The 18371-nt window shown below is 43.9% G+C and overlaps 1 protein-coding gene across 4 annotated transcripts in view; it reads left to right on the top strand.

Annotated features, from left to right (window-relative positions):
- The window catches only part of UBASH3B (ubiquitin associated and SH3 domain containing B), a 67894-nt gene extending 56635 nt beyond the window's left edge, over positions 1–11259 (top strand). For all 4 annotated transcript variants that reach the window (XM_066639568.1, XM_066639565.1, XM_066639567.1 and 1 more), the window contains 8 exons: positions 591–726; positions 844–964; positions 1790–1912; positions 6905–6997; positions 7858–8002; positions 8215–8321; positions 9502–9611; positions 9756–11259. In XM_066639568.1, the coding sequence (XP_066495665.1) occupies positions 591–726; positions 844–964; positions 1790–1912; positions 6905–6997; positions 7858–8002; positions 8215–8321; positions 9502–9611; positions 9756–9893 (973 nt within the window). In that variant the 3' untranslated portion in view covers positions 9894–11259. The remainder of the gene's footprint in view (positions 1–590; positions 727–843; positions 965–1789; positions 1913–6904; positions 6998–7857; positions 8003–8214; positions 8322–9501; positions 9612–9755) is intronic.
- The last annotated feature ends 7112 nt before the right edge of the window (positions 11260–18371 follow it).

Raw genomic sequence — 18371 nt, 5'->3', positions numbered from 1 at the left:
ACCATCAGTTGTCTTGTCTAGTCACAGTTTTTGCCCAAAATAGCTGTGCTCATGGTACTGGGGTGCCTTTTCCATATCTGTGGATATCTTGCGCTTTAGTCAAGAAGGAGGCATAGGTCTCTGCGCGCAGGTTCAATGCTTGTCATCTGCAGGCAAGGCTGGGAAAGGCCTGTCTCTCAAACCCTACAGAGCAGCATCCAGTACAGACCATACTGAGTTTAACAGTGGTCTGACTCAGACTAAGCCAGCTTCATGTGCATTTGAGGCTGTCCCATCTTATCCTCTCAACAAGCCTGTGTAGGAGAAACTGCAAGGACTTGACTATGGCCACACAAAGAGGAGTTTGGCAAAGCAGAGGTCTAAAAGTCAGTGTGTCTTCAGACTGAGTCCCAGCTGAGTCCCAGCTCCCAGGGGCCACATCATCCAGCACAGACAATGCACATGAGAATGGACCTTCTCTGATAGAACGTCCACGGCACCTCGCGCCACTATGACATGTAGCGCTTTCACCCAGCCAGCTGCCAGTCTGCGGACATAGAGAGATCAAATGATGCAGACATGTGCCTAACAATCAGTTTCTATTTTGGCAGATCATATTCCATTCTGAATGCTGCTTCTTCCTCATCCCTTCTGATGTTCAATGATGGGATGATGGATCGGAGGCTGCATGAAGATCAAGGTCCAGGAGACACAGGACCTCTCACTATCTTCTGCCAGAGTATGCAGGTAAGGCCAGCTGATGTGCCTAAGAATTTTTCTACTCATCCCAGGCAAGCTGAACCACAGGATGGCAAGCAAGGCTGGCTTAGTTTTTCTCCTAAGTTTTGCTTCCCTCACCTTTAGCCTCTGAGGATGACCAACCCACCTGGGCCTCAGAAGCAATGCCTTTTTGTTTGCCGTCACGGAGAGAGGATGGATGTCGTGTTTGGGAAATACTGGCTCTCCCAGTGCTTCGATGCCAAAGGTGAGTTCATTTTTATATTGTAGTCAGGATTTTTTTTTTTTGGGGGGGGGGGGAGGAGTAGTTTGGCCATAAAATGAGTAATTTTACATGGCTTCAAACAGAAGCTCATAGTTTGCTTAACAAAAGGAGAAGAGTTCCATTAAAGGAACAAATAAATCAAAATTTGACTGGTTTTCTGAATGAGACTCTTCCAATTCAGGCCAGTTTATTGTTCTTGTATTTATTGCTCTCCTCCCCTGGCTTTTTCAACTGGTTGGTTCCTAAAATAGCACATCCACACCAAGGTACAGGGGAACTGGACCAGGGATTCTTGGTGTCCTGATCATTCTGGCAGCTTGGAGGGGCATATTTTGACTGGAGCCATGCCACAGAAGGCAAGGACTTGACCCTTTCATCCCCTTGTGCTGTAGCCCCAATTCAAATCCCATCCCTGCAACTGCTTCTTTAAAAGACAAGAGCATCAGGAATTCTGATCATGGGACTCCTGCATCACACCTAGTTGGGCCCCCAAATTCCCTCCTAAAACCAGCCCATTAGGGAAGGATGCAGGAGAGACAGCATTTTCTACTGCCAGAAGTTCCCACATATTCCCTGCCTTGCGTACCAAAAGGTAGACATTTGGGTGAATGCAAGGAAAATAGATTTGGTTTCCCTGCTGCAGGACCATCACGCTCTCCCTCTCTCAGATCAAACACCCCACAAGTGTCTTGTGCAGCTCTGTGGGCTCACCCCACAGTTTACAAACTTCTCCCTTAGTACTATCCTATTAAGTCATTCTTGGGGGTCTCCTAATTCAGGCTCCTTGCTGTTGGCTTCTCCTGGCAGGAAGGTACATTCGCACAAACCTGAATATGCCTCACAGTCTGCCTCCGCGAAGTGGCGGCTTCAGGGATTATGAAAAAGATGCCCCCATAACCGTGTTTGGATGCACACAAGCAAGGCTCATAGGTAAGCTTTTTTTTCCCCCATAAATAACACAGGCCTACAAAATTGAGGGTCAGAAAAGTTTTTCCCAAACTTTATGGTGGTTTGATATGAATTTGTGGTGCCGATTCAAAAAATGGCCATTAGTGAATGGCCATTAGTGAATTCACCATTAGTGAATGGTTCAAGCAGCTTCCTCATAAGGAAGCCATGGCATAGGCTTCCTCATGAGGAAGCTGCTTGAACCATTCACTAAAGAGGCTCTACTATATCTCCAAAGCTAGACATGATAGGGCAAAACGGATGCCATTTTTTGAATAGGCACCCCAAACATACCCAGGAATTGGTGTACTGTTTAAGGAAGCAAAATGTGTGTTGGCCTGTGTAATCCTTCAAACACACGGAACTCATGATTTGCTTTCCAGGTTCAGGTCTCCTTTGTTATCTTAAAGCGTATGGGTGTGTGCTTGGAGGCCACCACTAAAAATCCATAATTAGAAGTGGAGATGTTGATGTTGCTGTGACGCATGCATGTCAGGGCTGGAAAATTTAAGGCTGGTGTAGCATAGTAGCTAAGAGACTGAGCTGCAAGTGAAATGTCACCTCAATATAAACTTACTAGCTGGCATTGGACAAGCAACTTTCTCAGCCTCAGTCTTCCCTAGCTGCAATATGGACATAATAATACTTAACTCATCTGACAGGGGTGCTGTAAAGATAACATCAAGAGAATACATTTGCACACTTCAGAAGTGCGATATAAACTTTTCGCCCACCCTGCTCCCACACGCCCATACCCTCTAATTGTACAGTTGTGCCTCGGTTATCTGTGAGGGTTCTGTTCTTGGAACCCCTGTGAATGTCTAAAACCACAGATAGAAACCCAAGGACTGCACGACCTGTACTCACATCCTGCACGCACCAGTACCCTCCTATTACCAACCTGGTGGTGGAATTTTTAGCGGTAGTCTCTAAGGCCAAAGTTTGAAGTTAACATTCCCAAAGCTGTTCTATTTTACTGTGCTATTTATTCTCTGTAAACTTTTAATATGCCAATAAAGGTACCGAAGTGTGTGTGTTATACCAGTATCATACAGGATACAGGTCATACTGACCTCTGATTTGTTTATCCGTGGTTTTTGGCATCCATAGGGGATCCAAGCACAGCTCTGGTCATGTCCAGAGGGTAGAGGTCGGTCCTTAACACAGGACGGGGGACCCGCATTGAGTCAAATCCAGGGATGAAAATCCATGAATGACAAGGTCCAACCTGTATTGACGGCTCCCCTTCCCCGGGAAGGGGGCTTGTTTCACAGTTAGAGTAACTGCTATATATGGTGATGACAGAGGACTGTTTGCCTGAAATCAAATATGGTTTGGGGGACAGGAAAACTGGCAAGAGTTAAAAAAATTTAAAGTCAATCCTTAGAAATGTATGTCCTTTTTCCTGCCAATGGCTACCTTATTCAGCAACAGCAGCCATGCGGCAGATGGATATGGAGCCTAGCAATCGCTGCTGGTCTGTGTGATTTAATTAAATGTGAGAATGCTGTGATTTGCATAAAATCTGCGACATAACAGCTTCCAGGTCTCAGCTGGTGACACGGCTTGCCCTTCTGTGCTGCCATTTGTACAAGTTCCTGTGTGAGACAAGAGGTGTCAATTATTAGGCTGGTTCCGGAGACGATAACTTAGCTGTGATCTCCGTTTGCACGTTTAGGATCAGCCGTGAAAAACATTTGGCCGCAAATTCACATACTGTAGCAACGACATGTTGGTTTAAGCGCATGTGTTAGGAAACAAAGAGCGCAGTCCTAACCCATGTTTTCCGCACTGACATAAGGGCGATGCAGCTCGAAATAAGGGAACAAACATTCCCTTACTTTGAGGAGGGTTCCGTGAGTGCCAACCAACTGCAGGATGCAGCACATGCCCCATTGACACAGCTATGCCAGTGCTGGAAAGGTGGTTAGGATTTGGGCCAAAAGCACATTGGGGAAATGTGCCTGATTTGGGGCTGGTTCAGATGTCACACTGAGCAAGGATAAAATCCTGGTTTTGCGCAACTTACCCAAGCCTCATGTGCATAAGAACATAAGAACAGCTCGCTGGATCAGGCCATAGGCCCATCTAGTCCCACTTCCTGTATCTCACAGTGGCCCAGTGCACGCTCCCCCACTTCCCTTCCATACAAGGATCTTCCCTTCCATACAAGAGATCTTGGTGGTGGTGGACAGGTCGATGAAAGTGTCGACCCAATGTGCGGCGGCAGTGAAGAAGGCCAATTCTATGCTTGGGATCATTAGGAAGGGTATTGAGAACAAAACGGCTAGTATTATAATGCCATTGTACAAATCGATGGTAAGGCCACACCTGGAGTATTGTGTCCAGTTCTGGTCGCCGCATCTCAAAAAAGACATAGTGGAAATGGAAAAGGTGCAAAAGAGAGCGACTAAGATGATTACGGGGCTGGGGCACCTTCCTTATGAGGAAAGGCTACGGCGTTTGGGCCTCTTCAGCCTAGAAAAGAGACGCTTGAGGGGGGACATGATTGAGACATACAAAATTATGCAGGGAATGGACAGAGTGGATAGGGAGATGCTCTTTACACTCTCACATAATACCAGAACCAGGGGACATCCACTAAAATTGAGTGTTGGGCGGGTTAGGACAGACAAAAGAAAATATTTCTTTACTCAGCGTGTGGTCGGTCTGTGGAACTCCTTGCCACAGGATGTGGTGCTAGGATGTGGTGCTGGCGTCTAGCCTAGACGCCTTTAAAAGGGGATTGGATGAGTTTCTGGAGGAAAAATCCATTATGGGGTACAAGCCATGATGTGTATGCGCAACCTCCTGATTTTAGAAATGGGTTAAGTCAGAATGCCAGATGTAGGGGAGGGCACCAGGATGAGGTCTCTTGTTATCTGGTGTGCTCCCTGGGGCATTTGGTGGGCCGCTGTGAGATACAGGAAGCTGGACTAGATGGGCCTATGGCCTGATCCAGTGGGGCTGTTCTTATGTTCTTATAAAAAAAAGATTCTACATTCCTTCTTGGCTTACTGTTGTTACATCGAAACCATGCAATCCCAGCTTATTCTAACCCAGTGGTTCTCACACATTTAGCATTGGGACCCACTTTTTAGAATGAGAAGCTGTCAGGACCCACTGGAAGTTATGTCATGGCCGAAAGCGACATAATCAAGCAGGAAAATTTTTAACAATCCTAGGCTGCAATCCTACCCACACTTACCCAGGAGCGGCTATCATTGTTAAAAGCATATATATAGTAGCCTGTTAAAAGTATAGATCTGTAACATTTCCCCAAATGAAGTCACATACTAGTCTAATATATAAAAAATAAAAGATTGAAATGAATGGGGACCCACCCGAAATTGGCTCGCGACTCACTGAGTGAGTCCCGACCCACAGTTTGAGAAACACTGTTCTAACCATAGTTTGCAGATAAACCAGGATGTGAAACTGCAATAACTTTATCCTGCTTTTCAGTAGCGGTCACGACATCAATAGTGTAAATTGGCAATTTTCAGCAAAGGAGCAAATTAGAACTCGCCTCTATAGTGCAACATGGCAACCAGTAACCACTGTTTTCTTGTGAGGGCAGGAACATCATCCACACCTTGCCTGTCTTCAGGACAATATAGTATCCTGAAGGGACGCTATAGGAGGAAGGGTCAATGCTTCTTGCTCCACCTGCTGGGAAAAAGATGGCATCTCTCAGCTACAGAGATGAGCCATTCATAATTATTTCAGAAAGAAAAAGCTCTCTAAAATCAGACAACTGTAAGAGCTGTAAGAGCTGGCAGGTGCAGCACACCTGCCACCTATAGGTGGAAGGTGAGTATTGCTTTGCCACAAGCAAGATCTTGACACATTGTACCAAATTTGGAAAGTGAACAAGTTTACCCCTGCTGGGGAGAAGCAATGTCAGCTTCCTTTGCTATCTGTGATGTAGGGTGTGTGTGAATGTTTACCTGTATTTGGTGATTTGTATCTCTGTTGCTATTCATTAGTAACAGACCAAAAGACCAAAAATGATAATCTATTACACTTTGCATAGAGCTGTACTTTAGAGTTACTGTGTTTGTCTTTCATTATAATCCTTCTATTGCGCTTATGATTTTATACTTTGACTGTGGCTTAGACATACTGCTGGTTTTTCAGCAAAGGGGAGGGGGGTGGACCACCCAAACAGTGCCAACGTTGCAGCAGAAATTGTCAGGGTCATATACCAGCAGACTCCTGTGCCGACCAAGTCAAATAAATAAACCATATTTCAGCCACAATTCTCTACCACCAGGTGGACTCCTTTGCTGCACTGAGTATCCTAAACTTTGATCTGTCAGCTTTGTATATGTTTCTCCTGGGGCCATTTCTATTGCACATTACAATGCTGCCATGCTTAGGAGCATGAGGTCCTGTCTAAAGACGGTGCACTAGCAACTGGTTCATACCAAAGGCCGTTCCACCAAAGGCCGTTGTGGGTCCTTTTGGCAGCAGAAGTGTGTGGCAACCGCCATCTTTTTCCCCATAAGTAGTGCCTCTGCGCAGTGTGTCGAGCCATTGTGTTAATTGACACAATGGCAGTGTTGCATTATGGGCACAGGAAGATGTTGGCTACCTACAGAGTGGCCAACGAGCACTTCAAGTCACTGCTACCACTAAGGTCAACTTCTCCCAAACCCTTGTGAGGATTTGCCTCAACAGTGGCCATGTCACTCTGTGCCAGTAATTCTGGCAGTGGCCATCTTTTTTCAGGAGTTGACCCTGTGCCCTTTCATGGCCCTCGGCTCTCAACTTGTGCTCTGGTTCGCCAACCCAACACCAACCCCATCCTCAAGTGATCAAAAGGTATCTGTCAGCCATTCCTGAACTCTGGGCTAGATTTATGGGGACTTGTACATTTCAACACTTGCAATGCACTTCCGATGTTAAAGTTTTTCTTTCTTTGGTTCTCACAATTCTTTTCAAATGTATGGGTGGTTGTTTTCTCTGCAGGCGAGGCTTTGCTTGAAAGCAACACTGTCATTCATCACATCTACTGTTCCCCATCGCTGCGCTGTGTGCAGACAGCCCACTATATCTTGAAAGGTAAGACCATGGCAGCAAAGGCATCTGACTCTGTTAATGCTCTCTGTTTTTTTCTAAGAAGGGTCCATGATGGAGTGCCTGAACTTTGTATTGGCAACCTTCAGTCTCAAAAGACTATGGTATCGAGCTCTGAAAGGTGGTTCTGGCACAGCGTCTAGTGTGGCTGAAAAGGCCAATCCAGGAGTGACAATCCCTTCCACACTGGGAGCAAGTGCAGTCTGTCCCTGGTCTGTCTCCCTGGCTATGGGCCTTCCTTCTTTGCCTCTTTGCCTCAGACTGTTGGCTAAGTGTCTCTTCAAACTGGGAAAGGCCATGCTGCACAGCCTGCCTCCAAGCAGGCCGCTCAGAGGCCAGGGTTTCCCACTTGTTGAGGTCCATTCCTAAGGCCTTCAGATCCCTCTTGCAGATGTCCTTGTATCGCAGCTGTGGTCTACCTGTAGGGCGCTTTCCTTGCACGAGTTCACCATAGAGGAGATCCTTTGGGATCCGGCCATCGTCCATTCTCACGACATGACCGAGCCAACGCAGGCGTCTCTGTTTCAGTAGTGCGTACACGCTAGGGATTCCAGCACGTTCCAGGACTGTGTTGTTAGGACTGTGTTGTTAGGAGCCAGGTGATGCTGAGAATGCGTCAGAGGCCTGTTCAGTGCCTGAACAGACTTGCGTGTACTGAGGTTCAGTCCTCAGCGCCTCTCATTTAAAGGATCTCTAGTAGCAGGGCTGGGAAATTCCATACACTGGTTTTGAAGGCTGACGTCAAACTCGTGACTTTCTAGTTAAGAATGCCATATAGGTTTTGCAAAAGCAAAGAGTTCTAAACATGCCTGTTGTTGTTTTTTCTTATTTTCTTGTTCTTTCAGGCTTGCAGCAAGAAAATAACCTGAAGATTCGTGTTGAGCCAGGCTTATTTGAGTGGACAAAATGGGTCGCTGGGAATTCCTTGCCTGCCTGGATACTCCCTGTGGATTTAGCTGCAGCCAATTTGAGTGTTGATACAACATATAGGTAGGGAACCTGGGGTTGTTTGGGGCATTTTGGCTTAACAACTTGCCCAAAAACATCCGCTCCTTGGGTCCCATCTCCTGACCACAAACCCAGCATAAGAAGAGCATGGTTCTCTCTTCTGCACCAGCTCTTCCATGACATTATTTAATGGGGAACACGATTTTTCTCTACAGGTCTAATCTTTTTTTTTTTTCTCTTCTAAACTTCCACAGACCTCATATACCAGTGAGTAAATTAGTTGTTTCGGAGTCGTATGATACATACATCAGCAGAAGCTACCAAGTAACAAAAGAAATCTTAAGTGAATGTAAAACCAAAGGCAAGTAGATGGCACACTTTGCAGGGAGGGATTTGGCTCCTGCTAACTGAGCAAAGAAATACTTATTCAAGTGGTGCCTCCTCTTATATCTAGAAGGGGGGGCAACTATTCCTCTTCACCCCAGCACAGTGCCTTTTCTAGTGGCTGTTTGCTAGTGGTGTTCTGCATCATTTTATATTGTAAGCTCTTAGCAGACAGGGAGTCATGTAGTTATTTGATTTTGTATGTAAGCTGCTTTGTGAACCTTTTGTTGAAAAGCAGTATATAAGTGCTATGATGATGATGATTCATTCACCAGTGAGATGAAGCTATTTAGACATTTGCAAGGGGGTGGTCCTCCATGCTGTACGTGAAAATCACCTTGCAAGCCTAAAGGTGCTTTTTTGTTCAATAGCCTGTGTTAAGTGTAGCTTATTGTTTGATCCTCAGAAGGCTGGAGAGTCATGTTAGGAGAGAAGATTGTTTTAAGAGAATGAAGATGCAAAACTAATATGGGATTTGCAACTACAGTACAAACACATAAACATGTTTCACACAATGCACCAGACGTAACTGTAGTCAAGAAGAAAGAAAAACGAATCAGAATAATTGATTCATCAAGACCAGGTGATAGTGGAGTAGAAGAAAAAGAACTGGGGAAAAATAACAAAATACAAAGATTTATAATAGAAATTGAAAGGTTGTGACAGAAGAGCAGAGTAATCCCAGTGGTGATTAGCACCCTTGATGCAATTCCAAAATATCTGGAAGAGCACCTTAACGGCATAAGGACCACAGAAATGACCACTCACCAACCCCAAAGAGCAGCTTTATTGGAAACAGTTGACATTTTGCCATGGTATTTATAACATCAAAAGCCCTACCATTTGGGTTTGTAGAATAACAGCTTTGAGTGGCAGCAATTCTTAGGCACAAGAGTGAGGCAGGAGCGCTTGAACGCATAGATATCTGGAACCTGCAGGGAGGAAAACAGCAAGGGGAGGTGATTTTTGAATAGGAAAAACAACTGGTGGGGAAAGGATTAAGCCCTGTCGCTTCTCTATATAAAATCACAGCCTCGAGGCTGCTTTTCATTTAAAAATTGAAACATCAGGATTCCATGACACTTGTGTGCAACGTATACTTTGTCCCGGAAAGTTTAACTTGCAGGCTAAACTGTGTTTTCTACCCCTTCCCGCAGGGAATAACATTTTGATAGTGGCACATGCATCCTCCCTTGAGGCTTGTACTTGCCAGCTGCAAGGACTATCACCTCAGAACTCCAAGGACTTTGTCCAGATGGTCAGAAAGGTAATTAACATCTACCAACAAGATGAAGCTCTTTAGATGTTTGCAAGGAAGGCGGGGAGGTCCTCCATGCTGTAAGTGAAAATCTACTACTTACTAAAAATTAGCCTGCTGTTCTCTTTTCTCCCACGCTTTCATAAATTGCAGATTCCATACCTGGGGTTCTGTTGCTGCGAAGAACTTGGAGACACGGGTCTGTGGCAACTGACTGATCCACCCATCCTTCCACTCACACATGGACCAACTGGAGGGTTTAACTGGAGAGAAACTTTGCTACAAGAATAAGACACAAGGAAGAGAGGAGTGGATGATAAAAAGATGGCCTTTCTGAAGACTGTGGAATGTCTTGTTTATTGGGGTTATTTCTCTCTTAATTCCTGACAGTGGTGAAAATTCACAACCTTTTAGATGGATCTAAAGATAACACTCTAGCATATCTTCCACAGGGTGGTGTTCGTGCATCTAGAAAACGTAGGTCAATATAGACGTGTGCTTGGATTGTGGAAAAAAAAATATACGTGTACTCACACACGCGCACGCGCGCTGCGCTCTCTCTCTCTCTCTCCAAGCTTCTGTCCAGCAGAAATAACTTTGTGATGTAAGCTACTGAGCTTTAATATATAATTTTTAAATCTTGAATCAAGCTCCAGGGAGGAAAACCAGTTTTCACTGCCTTCTGTAAAATGTTAGTGACAATTAGGATTGTGTTCCAAATTGTGGGGTTGTTTTTTTTCTTTTGTTTTCAATTTGTCATGAATTTGGACTCCTGCAATTCTGTTTTGAGCCATTTTGGATAGAGTACGCACGCCACATTTTGCTAAATTTGTGTGTGTGGCACATTTTACATTCCACAAGACCTGAAAAAATACTGTGGAAAAATCTGCTGTCCTTACCCAGACTAATGTAGTCTACTGCCAATGCTGGAAATAGTTAAGCGATAGTGAAACGAGCAAAAGGGACCTTGGTTGGAATAGAATTTTGACAACCCAAAGGTTTGGTTCACTCATTGCTTGATCACGTCCAGCCAGGTTGTCTGGACTGGTTGGCAACCTTCGGTCTCGAAAGACTATGGTATAAGCCTACAGCACCCGGTATTCCCAGGCGGTCTCCCATCCAAGTACTAACCAGGCCTGACCCTGCTTAGCTTCCAAGATCAGACGAGATTGGGCATGTGTTCATTGAAAAGACCTGTGTTTTGAGGTGTTATGGAAACTCTGCCTGTAGGCGTCTGATCCATAGTGGCTCAGTTCACACATGCAAGTCACCACTTGAAATCAACAAGTTATGCACACACATGGCACGTTTTGGTGCTGGGCTTTGCTACGTCATAGCCTTCGAGCTGGCCGCAGCCTTTGAGTCATGTGACAGCCAAGGGGGTGATGCTGCCTCTGTTGGCATTCTCTTAATGGGCCCTGACAACAATCTGGTCCCACTAACCTCTGGTGTCAGCCATGTTCAACCATCCTTTTGCAAGTTCAGTAACGCCTTCAAACAGCGCTATTAAGGGCATGCATTTGGTGCTCCATTATTATTTTGCTTCTGAGGCAAAGAGGCAAAGAAGGAAGGCCCATAGCCATGGAGACAGACCAGGGACAGACTGCACTTGCTCCCGGTGTGGAAGGGATTGTCACTCCCGAATTGGCCTTTTCAGCCACACGCTGTTCCAGAACCACCATTCAGAGCGCGATACCATACTCTTTCGAGACTGAAGGTTGCCAACACACATTTTGCTTGCAGAGTGTTGGAATTGAACAATGGCAGAAAAAGGCAGGTCTATATTAGAATGCCTTGGCGGGGCTAAATGAGGGGAACAGTTTAAGGAAATGGGCTGTTCAGGGGTACACAAGTGAAAAAATTGTAGACCCAATTGTTTGAGAAACCACTAAGTTCTCTGTACGCTGTCAACAGCAAAACTTCCATCAATTTAAGTGGCTTAAGGATGTGCTCTTTAGCATGGACTATGCTAGATGCAATTCATTTTTCTCTCTGACCCAGGACAGCAAAACCAAGTTTCAACAGCAGCAGATAGGCCCACAGGGGATTCTTCTTTGGAAAAATAGCCAAGCCACTGGACAGCCACCCATGGTCATTTTGCCCCATCCCCCCCCCCCCATTTACACATTCAGCTTGTGAACACATTCAACTCCATAAACCTAGAGACTGTTTCCTGATCGGTGGAAGTACCTGAGATTCTAAGGACCAATCTGTACTACCTTATTCACCACTCATGGGTCAACCATTTAATTCTTATTGAAGTTGTTTCATTACTCACTTATCTTCCCCATTCATACATGATGAGATCTGTTTGACGTACACACAGACCTCACTGTATTCTAGTGATCACTTGAGTGTGGGATGGAGAAACTGGATAACCGCTCTGCCACGTGGCCCACTTGAATAAGTCTTAATTCAACTCACCTTTGATCTCATGCAGACAAACTATTCCGGGAGCGTAGAATACGCACTAAAACTGAAGCAGAGCAAACAGAATGTTCTTTGTGTGCAATATGTATATTTTACTTAAATCCACAATTGTAATTGTACATTTTACATGTCAAGTGCCACAGGACATTCTCAAATGCATTATTTTTTTTATTTTTATTTTTGCCAGGGATGTATAGTGAAAATGTCAGGGAGATAAAGTTATGTGATAGCAGGAAAAAGAAAACTGCAGTATTTGTATTTTGCAGTTGTTATTGCTGCTGGTATTTTTTGGAAAATATATATAAATATATATATGTAATTTAAACTATTTTTTTGGCTATGTACAGACATTCAGAAGATGAGTGAGTTTATGGCTTCTCCAGATTTACTCTCTGTGGAAGAGTTTTAATGAACTTTGAACAATGAATGACAATCAAACCAAAATGTTGGTTCTTGGTGTATATTTAATTTTTGTGGATAGCTTGTGGGGATATTTTTGTTTTTGCACTGAGAGCTTGCAGGTTGTTAATCCTTAACGATGTACTGTACACACTAGCATACAAGATACTGAACAGACAAAAGTGATCAAAAAAGCTTTCATTCGTGAAACGTTGCAGCAGGATCTTGTTCAAAAGTTATTTATAGGGCTGCCATCTGATTAAAGAAATCTTAGTTGAATATGCAGTGCAATTCTAGGCAGGTCTACTCAGAAGTAAGACCCCTTGAGTTTAATGGAACTTAACTCCCATGTTAGGGCATGTAGGATTGCAGCCTAATTATATGAGTTTTAGTCAATTAATTAATCTGTTCGAACTGCATAAATATGAATACAAGGGAAATCAGTAGTTCAAAAGAATGAAACATATTCCCTTTGTCTTGTAGTGGATGCCCATATATGTCACTGAGGGCATCTTGTTAGGAAAAGCAGCCCCTCCATTTTTTCTTACACGTCTGTCCTAAATAGTGTCTGCTGTGTGCATTTTTTATGTCCTTCTGTTAAAAAAAAAAAAAATTCAGTTCAAAAATTCAAACGCTTAAAAAAAATTTCTGCCAGTTGACAGCCCAATCCTATCCACACTTTCCTGGAGGTAAGCCCTATTGACTTTAATGAGACTTACTTCTGAGTAGACATGCGTAGGATTGGGCTGCCAATTGGTCAAAAATTGAATTAGAGAAACGCTGAGGAAATCATAACAACATTTATTCAGGCACTCCTATACTCAGAAGTAAGTCCTACTGGGTGTATTGAGGCTTATTCCCATGAAAGTGTATGTTGGATTGCAATTACGCTTGCCAATTAATTGACCGCAATCCTTGTTATTTGCCTCAAGCAAGACCTGTGTGTCTGGAGTGACAGGATACTGTACATACAGAGCTTTTTTCATATTCAGGCTGCACATACTGTACTTATTTGAGGGCTAAACAGCATTCATTGTAACAGGGCTAATTATTTCTGAGTAAGAATGCAGTAGCTTGCATTGCAGTTTTTTCAAGAGCCATTTCTGTTCAAGAAAGTGGGGAGAAAACTGTTGAAATAATCTCATGCAAAGAATTATATTTTTGGGTGTCTAAAACGGTTTTCTTTTTCCCCAGACCTTTAGTTTCTTATATATATAAAAAAAGTTGAATTGCAGTATTTTTGGAGCGACCAAAGGTTTTGCATTTAAAGGGAAAGGTGCTAAAATAGGGAAGGCACCCTCCGTGGTCCAAGTGCTTTGCGGTACAAAGGGAAATTGACTGCCTTCTTTACATGTCATTCATCAGGGCGCTTTCAACACACATCAGAGGACAACTGCTGTTTTTGTTCTGCTATGTTACTGCTCATTTTCCTCATTCTATCACTGGAAACCCATGGCTCTCTGACTCAATAAAAAGTATGCAGTCTGAATGGCTCACGGTTGTGGTAGTGGAGGTCTCCCATGTGGTTTGCTTTCAAAAGATTTTTATTTTTTTCTCCAAAATATTTTGGAAAAGGTCCAGACAAACAGCAGCCAGACTGATCAGGAGTCTGGAGCATCTGGCCTGTGAAGATCAGTTGACGTGCTTGAACTTGGTAAAAGTTTTTCTGAACTTCATCTCAGGCTGCGCGTGGGGGAGGCACAATTCTAATTGTTCCCAGAACAAAATCCAACTAATTGGGGAGAAGAGTCAGCTCTCTCAACAGACTGTTGTTTTTTATCTCCAGGCAAGGTTTTTGTGGGGGCATGTAATCGCACAATTCCCACACCTGCAGTCTGAGAGCTTGTCTAGAGAAAGCATTACCAATTGATTTGACTGCAACCGGTTGCATAACAACAGGGGCATGGAGGCAGTGGGGGGTGTAAATTGGATTCAGGAGCAGTGGAAGGCAAATCACAGTTGATTTAAACTAGACAAGCTTCCTGTGCAATGCGGACTGTGGAGGCCATTAGTGGCATTGAGAGTTTTGATGTCTTCATTCACTACCTTTACCCCTTGTGTGCCTTCCTAGCTAACTCCTTCTTATGAATCAAGAGCTTCCTCTACAGCATGACATTTTCTGCTTGAATTAGTCAGGATTATTGCTGAATTGACGATCGGCCTTTAAAACATGCTAGGATTGCCACGCTAACTAGCAATTTTCCACCGTCTATGTTCCTTAAGCTTTCAAGTCTGGCTCAAGTACAGCAAGTCAGTTTTCAATCATGTCATTCATTAAAATGGGAAAGCTATTTGGGCTGTAGTCACTTAAGGGTGTGTTAGAATTGGCAGGGTGGCTTCCTCCTATTGCATGGGCTGCTCTTGGGTTTAAATCAACGTGGCGACGCAAGCACAGTTCAGTGCAGGTAAATTGGGACCTATGGTTTGTGTTTATGATTTGCAATAGAAACGGGAACAAACTTGTTGATTAGAGCAAATAGTGGCTTTCACGCTTTCTGTTTCTTTCAACACTTTGCATTGCCCTTTCTCCTATGGAATAGATGGACCAAACCAATTCCTTCATAGTTCTCTGTTTTCCAGGTGTCCCAATTTGTAGGGGAAACTGTTGTTGATTTTTATTAAAGCATTTTGTATTTTGATTTACCATAGATACTCACCCATAAGTCGATCCCACAGATAAGTCGAGGGCAGGTTTTGAGCCAACAATCATGGAATTTCCTATGACCCTCTGATAAGTTGGGGGTTAAACTTAGGAGGGGTGTCTGACTATAGTTTTGTCTGATTTTACCCAAGGCCAGATCCTGAAAAATAACCCACCACTAATTGTTACCTAAGAACTGCAGTCTCTAATTTATTAAAAACATAGTAAAAGATCATAAGATACATTTTTATTCTTTTTAAATTCTGGTCTTCATCACCTTTTTGTAAGCACTATCAGAGTAAGTGCACTGTAAACAACATACCAGTAAAACAGTGGTTCCCAACCTGGTATTCATGCACTCCCAGGGACACTCAACAGGACCTTTAGGGGTACTTGAAAAAGAATGGAATAATGGTAGAAAAAGGCAGGTGTGCCTCCAGAATGCCTTGCAAGACAGGAATGCCTTGCAAGAACCTGCAAGGCAGGAAGGGAGGTAGCTAGTTGGCTGTGAAAGCCCCACCAATAGCTAGTTTTTGGTCATCAATTCATGTATGAACCAGTGATTGAAAACCAGCACAGTAAAAAAGCTGAAACATAATATGGAAAGTGATCAATCACCCAGAATTTCTCAGCACACTTCTGGTGCAAAACAGTGCAAAGGCAGAGTCTTCTGTTCTTCAAACAGATAAAAAGAGAAAGCACTGTGATAAATACATGAAGTCTGGGCTTTCACAGAGAGGAGATGAGGGCTTGTATTATTAATTACAAACATTGTGCTAATATGAAGTGTACAATTTATGGAAATGGGATGCCAAGGATATGCAAGTGAAAAAGGTTGGGAACCATTGCAGGAGAACCATGAATCAAATCCACATTTAAGGTGTCTGGTGTGTTAAGCCAGAAGCTCTACGTACAACATACAACCTATAACACATAACTGGGAGTGTGCAATTCAATTCACAGCAGAGAGATGCATCTGCATATACAAGTGCAGCCTATTTATCCACAGATTTTTTTATCTGCAGATTTGTCTCATGGGATGGGGGAACTGAAAGTCACACACACCTTTCTTTCAAGTCACACACACCTTTCTTTTCAAGGAGGCAAAGGGCCTCCTTTGCCCTGTGCTGGCATCTCACTCCATTTCCAGGCAGCCCAAAACACTGCAAAAAGGCTCTGCCTTGCCCAGGCAGGGTAATAGCCCTGGAAGAGGTTCCCCTTCCTCTTCCTCTTCCTTGCAAAGGAACAATAACACTCCTGGAGCCCCTGAGCCAGCAAAGAGGCTGAAGAGGGCAAGGGGTGTGTGTGTGAAAATCTCTGTAGCCAGAACATGTGCAGCAAGGTGGAGCTCTCTCTTACACAGGGGCAGGTGTGGTAGCAACAGAGGGGTTTGCTTTAAAAAACCCAACGAGTGTTTGCCAAATTCCCCCCCCCCTTGAGATGGTGCAGGCAATCACCAACACAAGCAACCCCCACATGGTGCAGGCTATCACTGACACAAGCAAGCCTTCCCACCAAGCAAAGCTTGAGATTTAGCCTACAATCCTCTCCACACTTTCCTAGGAGTAAGCCCCCTTGACTACAATGGGGCTTACTTCTGAGTAGAAATGCATAGGGCTGGACTCTTAAAAGATCAGCATCCCATGTGAAAGAAGCTGGGCAGCTGGCAATGGGGAGGGCTGAGTATGGAGGGGAGGGGATTGATAACAGCTGCCTTAGTTTCCTTCCATTTGGAAGTGTCAGGCTGCAGTGTATTTGCATAACTCTATGGAATTTAGCACAACACATTTTTGTTAATTGTGCCAAGTCATGGGACGGAACTAACACAGATAAATAGGCTCCACCTGTATTTGCAACCATTTTTACTCAGAAGTAGACCCACTGCTTTCCATGGGTGTTATTCTTAAGTAAGGGTGCATTGAATTGTGGCCTGCTTCAGATGGAAAGGAGGATTCCCATCCTGGTGTTTCAAAGAACAGACCTGCTTTGCAAGGCTGCAGCAGAAGGAAGGAGAATAAAAGGTTAACAAATTGCTTCTAAGGAGCTGTGCCTGCCTTCGGCTTGAGAAACTTGGCACCTGCCTGTCTGTCCTTGAGAAAGGAAACTGTTCAGAGTTGGAAGGCTCTGCCCTCTGATTGACTGGGAGATCAGGTGAAGTGATAATTGGAGCTTGATTAGTATAGGTGAGTATCTACGATAAGCCATTTCTGCCAGCGTTGCATACACACAACAGGGATCAGATGTGTACACCTGTGAGCTGGGCAGAAATGGGTTAACTCAATCATATGGGGGGACCTCCAAATTGTTGTAATTGTTTGTACTTTGTACACGTATTTCAGCACAATTCCATGCATGTCTACTCAGAAGTAAATCCCATTAAATTGAGATTTACTCCCTAGTAAATGTGTATAAGAGTGCAGCCATGGTGTGTTCGTTCTTTCTCAAATGAAAAAGTTCTGAATTTTTTTGCTAGATAGCACCATTTGCTGGCTACATGATGAAATGGAATCCTGTAAAGAAGCATATATAAAGGTTCTTAAAATATTTAAATTACAGTGTATTGTGGCTTTAAGATCATTGGTGACACTCATGTTCAACCAGTAGCCTTACAAAAATGTCCATTCTACTAAAGCCATTCTTAAATTATTGCTACCAATGCATTTTTGAACTTTTTTTTGAACCTCTGTACTGTACATCAATGGACTATATCAGGAGTGTCAGGAATAAGGTCCCCAGGCCAGATGCAGCACCTGAAAATTTTTTATCCAGCTCTCAAGCTCTCAGTGCCACCCTCAGCTGCTGAGCTGTACTGAGGTGTCACTGTTGAAAGGGCAGCCCACGTGATAACTGGGCTCTCCCATATCTTGAAAATACCAAGTTTTGCATTTTGTCTCTTCTGTTATTTGCAGCTAATGAGTTCCTAAGAGACAAAAGTGCTTATTTCTGGTCATGGCCTGCTTTATGACATCACTATCTGCTTTATGACATCACTTTGGGCCCTCAGCAGGCATCATGAAAGCCATTCGGCCCACTATATGAAACAAGTTTGACACCCCTGGACTGTGTTATCAATCATGGACACTCTCTCAGATCCAGGTCAAACTGAACTGGAACAAGTCATCATTACTTGTCATGAACCCAAAGAGGGGATGGGAGTGAATTTCAAAATGGCAATAAGCTCTGGAGCTAAAGAGATTCAAACACAAGCATGTAGATCTCCAGAAAGCACCCTTCCTGATGGCTCCACAATGAGCCCTATTGGGGTGCAAACCGCTTTCATGCATACATCCAAGAACACA

The sequence above is a fragment of the Tiliqua scincoides genome, chromosome 11 (genome assembly GCF_035046505.1).
Source record: "Tiliqua scincoides isolate rTilSci1 chromosome 11, rTilSci1.hap2, whole genome shotgun sequence".
Taxonomy (NCBI): Eukaryota; Metazoa; Chordata; class Lepidosauria; order Squamata; family Scincidae; genus Tiliqua; species Tiliqua scincoides.
The sequence above is the reverse complement of the archived record's forward strand: the minus strand, read 5'-3'. Positions and strand labels throughout refer to the sequence as shown.